The sequence below is a fragment of the Varanus komodoensis genome, unplaced genomic scaffold (genome assembly GCF_004798865.1).
Source record: "Varanus komodoensis strain SLA01 unplaced genomic scaffold, ASM479886v1 scaffold43, whole genome shotgun sequence".
NCBI lineage: Eukaryota > Metazoa > Chordata > Lepidosauria > Squamata > Varanidae > Varanus > Varanus komodoensis.
The window spans coordinates 6,213,521-6,217,259 of NW_025335985.1; the positions used below are offsets into that span (position 1 = coordinate 6,213,521).

Consider the following 3,739-nt stretch of genomic DNA (forward strand, 5'->3'; position numbering starts at 1 on the left):
TGCCTCAAGCACCTTGTGCAAAAGGGCAGGATACCAGATCTTTTACCTGCTTGTCCTGACACCTGTCATGTCAGGCTCTGCGCCCTTCATGGCTGCTCCTCCATGGAAGACGTCCGTTTTGCCAATCCAGAGAGGCTCAGTAGACCTAAGGTACCTGTCTTCCAAGCGTTCCTAATGGTGCCCTCTGCCTTTTTTTCCTTCTCAGACAACGGAACTTCTCCAGCTAATGAGTAAATTTAAAGAAATGGGATTTGAACTGACAGACATTAAAGAGGTATTATTATTACACAACAATGACCAGGACAATGCACTGGAAGATCTAATGACCCGGGCAGGAGCCAGTTGAAGAGTGCTGAGAGGAGAGCGCATCTTGCCTAGGCAGCCAGACCCTTGCCATCATCGCGCGGCGCTCTCTGCAGCAGTGGGAAGGAGAACACCCCGCTCCTGAGCGCTCCGCTTTCCCAGAGTGCCGACAAAGCTGGGAGAGTTGCTTCATTGGCCATGTATCACTCCAGAATGCCGTTCCCACCGGAGAGGGCCCAGTTTGCTTTCTTCAATTAAACTTAAGTGCCCTTTCCTATTCCCCCCCCCCCTTATTTTCCTTTCTTTTTCCCTCTTTGTGGCTAGTCCATGGGATCTTGACTGGAGGTGTACATAGTCAGGCCAGGCCAGCTGCATCCTCCTTCCCTTCCCCAAACTCTTGCACTGCACTGTCGAAGAAGCACCTGCCTGGCTCGGAAATGAATGATGCTTTGGTTCCTTGGAGCGGCTTTCATTTGTGTGTCTGCTTGTACTGAAACATTGACTCTTAGTCAAGATTAACAGAAGTCTACCTTTTAGTGCAATGAAATTTCAGTTTTCAGTGGAGGTGAGGGAGTCTTTGGTTGAAGGTTAGCTTGTAAGTTAGTGCAACACTGGTTCTGAAACGGCCGCTATGCATACTGAAAAGCTGTACTACTTTTTCTGGTGTCTTGGCCCCAGCTGCGTCCTCTTGCCAGTGTTAAGTAGGTAAAAACCGAATTCTTGGAGCAGGCACAGGTAAGCTGTGAACCCTACTTGGGCCTCTCACCGGTTTCCAACACGCGGGCACCTTGCCACCCCCAGACTGAGGAAGCAGCTGACTGTCAGTCTAAAGTACAGTGTGAATTTGGAAGTCTTCTCTTTCATGCACTTTCTTTTTGATATTCACTGCGTTGGTTCCATTTTTTCACACTGCTATAGTTGCATTAATCTATTAACATCTAGTAATAGGAAACAGACTTTCAGTTTGGTTTTGATAGTAAAAAGGTGTATTATGTTGTATATGGTTGAAGATCTAAATACATAAAAATATAATAAGCACTCTTGATGATCTTTCAAGTAATTTGCTAAGTATTTTGGTTCTGCGGGAAGAGATCCTAATAAAACCTTAAAAATGTGGCTTCTGGTGTTATGGTCTGGACCTTTTGTGTGGAAAACAGATTCTTGCATTTGCAAGGGTTAACTGCTAATCAAGTCCATCATGTCCGAAGAATCTTTTGTGACATTCCGAAGCGTGCAGGCTTGCGGGAAAATTGTAACTCTCCCTTTAGCACGTTGGGCATCCTGCTGTGGCATCTTCCCATGTCTGTACCGGACTCGGTAAGCTCAGCAAAAGCAGCTCACCTCCTCTGGGCCTTGGGGACAAGCTGATGTGATTTGGCCGCAAAGGTTTTTCAGTATCTGGCTTGCCTGGATCTGCAAAAGCAGCAGCAGCTTCTACAAGAACACTAGTTCCCATAGCCTTCGCCCTAAGCGAAAGGATCATGGAAACAGCAACAGTGTTGATCACTGGAGTTCATAATTCAGTACAGAAATATGCTGAACTATGACCCAAGATAAGTGGCGTGGTCTGGCAGAAGCTACACAATAGCTTGGAAGTGGCTTAGCGATTTGTATGTTGGGGTGGCGTTAGCATTTATTAAGCCGCTTCAAGAACTAAACTTCGTATATGAACCCTTCTCTACATTATTTTTTTGCTAATGCTGAAGCACCGTTAAGAGCAGAGTCCTTAGATTGTGCTTACATTTTTTCCCCTGAGATACCAGTGGTCTTGATCTGTTACTAAAATCACCCCTGCCACTTCCTTCCTATCGAGGGCAGCTTGTCTGGTGGTTGGATTCCATCCAGCAGCTCAGAGGCACTTGATAACCACGTGAGCACCTCAGAGGCAAGGGGGCAGCCCCACAGAATCCGAGCAGCGGGGTGTCGGAGGGAAAGCAGCAGATCCAGATGGCAGAAGCAGTCACTGTACCCGTGATCTTCCTGTATGTGAGAACAAGGCCGAAGCCATGGGACGATTCCACAGCCACAAAAAGTGTTGCAATACTTCCAGCCAGTGTGGTGCAGTGGTTAGAGCACGGGACTGGGACTCGGGGGATCCGGGTTCAAGTCCCCACTCGGCCATGGAGCCAACAGGGTGACTTTGGGCCCGTCACAGGCTCTCAGCCCAACCTACCTCACAGGGTGGTTGTTGTGGGGATCAGATGGGGGAGGAGAATGATGCAAGCCGCCTTGAGCCCTTTGAGGAAAAAGGCAGGATATAAATCGAATAAATAAATAAATGGGCGGAATGGAGAGAAGTGTTTGCCACAGCTGTGTGCGCACTGGCAAAGAGGCTGCCCAAGGGGCAGTGCCTCTGGACTCGCAGGAGCTGATCAGGGTTCCATGGTGCCGTCCGCCTCCTGTGTGAATTTCTGCAGCTGGGGCAGCCCCGGATGGCTATGCGCATCGGCATGGCGGTTCTTGACCTCCTGCTGCCTCTCCCCCTCCCTCCCTCCTTCCCTCCCTATTCATCAAACTTGGGTTGCATTTGATCTGGACACTTAATTCGACACAAGACTGCTGCACATTTTTAATAGAAGTAAAATAATCTCAACAAATTCAGTATAAAAGTGGCATGCATCTTAAAGTCATTCCCACTGAATTCATGTTAATTTACAGAAGTTTGCATAGCTACTTGGGCCAAACACCCCTCCTCAAAAGCGGAACTCGCAGGAGCATTTTCGCTTATTATTGCCTCCCCAGCTTCTCCGCCATTTTCCTCATTAAGAGGAATGGCTTCCCTGCAGGGTTTGTAGATTATCTTGTCCATCCAGTCCTTACAAGGTGGAGACACATTCCAAGTGCAGGAGTTCCTCTTTCAAGGGGAGCCTGGCCGATGAGCTCTTGCTGCTTGGGATGCGTCACGGCTATGATGCGTGCCTGTCCCGCAGAAAGGATGATGGCGGCATGAGTCTTGCATTGCTCGGCCAGGTCACAAGGGCGAAGCGAGAGCAAGGGGTGCGCGAGGCAGGATTCCTGCTCGGTGAGTTTAGCCTGTGGCCACTGCTGCCACGTGGGTGCTGAGGGCGTTTGTCTGTGGAGAAGGGACCGGGTGGGATTTGGAGGGGTGGAAAAGGGGGGCTTCTCTCTTCAGGGAAACTGCCTAATTATGTCTCCGTAGTAGAAACCAAGATTAGACTGGCTCCTTCCACGAGTACAAAGCTGACCCTGCTTCCGAAATATTAATTCCTGAATGTACTCTTCCCGAGGCATGTGTGCCCCCCCCCCCCCCCCGCCATCCAGGAAGTGCCTGGCCGAAAAGGAGGCCCCGCTGCTGGATTGTAGTCACTCCCCGTGCCTCTCATCATGTCCCACATGCAGGGCCCGGGAGCCCCTTTCTCCAGTCCGCTGTCTGTCCGTCCGCCCGCCCGCCCGGCTGCTGCACAAAGGCCTGGCC

General features: G+C 50.1%; 1 protein-coding gene across 6 annotated transcripts in view; it reads left to right on the forward strand.

Moving 5' to 3' along the window:
- Window positions 1-3,739, forward strand: part of UBAP1 (ubiquitin associated protein 1) — a 63,869-nt gene that overhangs the window by 29,290 nt on the left and 30,840 nt on the right. The window contains exon 7 of one of the 6 annotated variants that reach the window (XM_044443825.1): window positions 206-1,419. The exons of the other annotated variants lie outside the window; for them this stretch is intronic. Coding sequence (XP_044299760.1) covers window positions 206-346 — 141 coding nt within the window. The 3' untranslated portion in view covers window positions 347-1,419. Of the gene's footprint in view, window positions 1-205; window positions 1,420-3,739 lie in introns of those variants that run through there. 6 annotated transcript variants of the gene reach the window in all.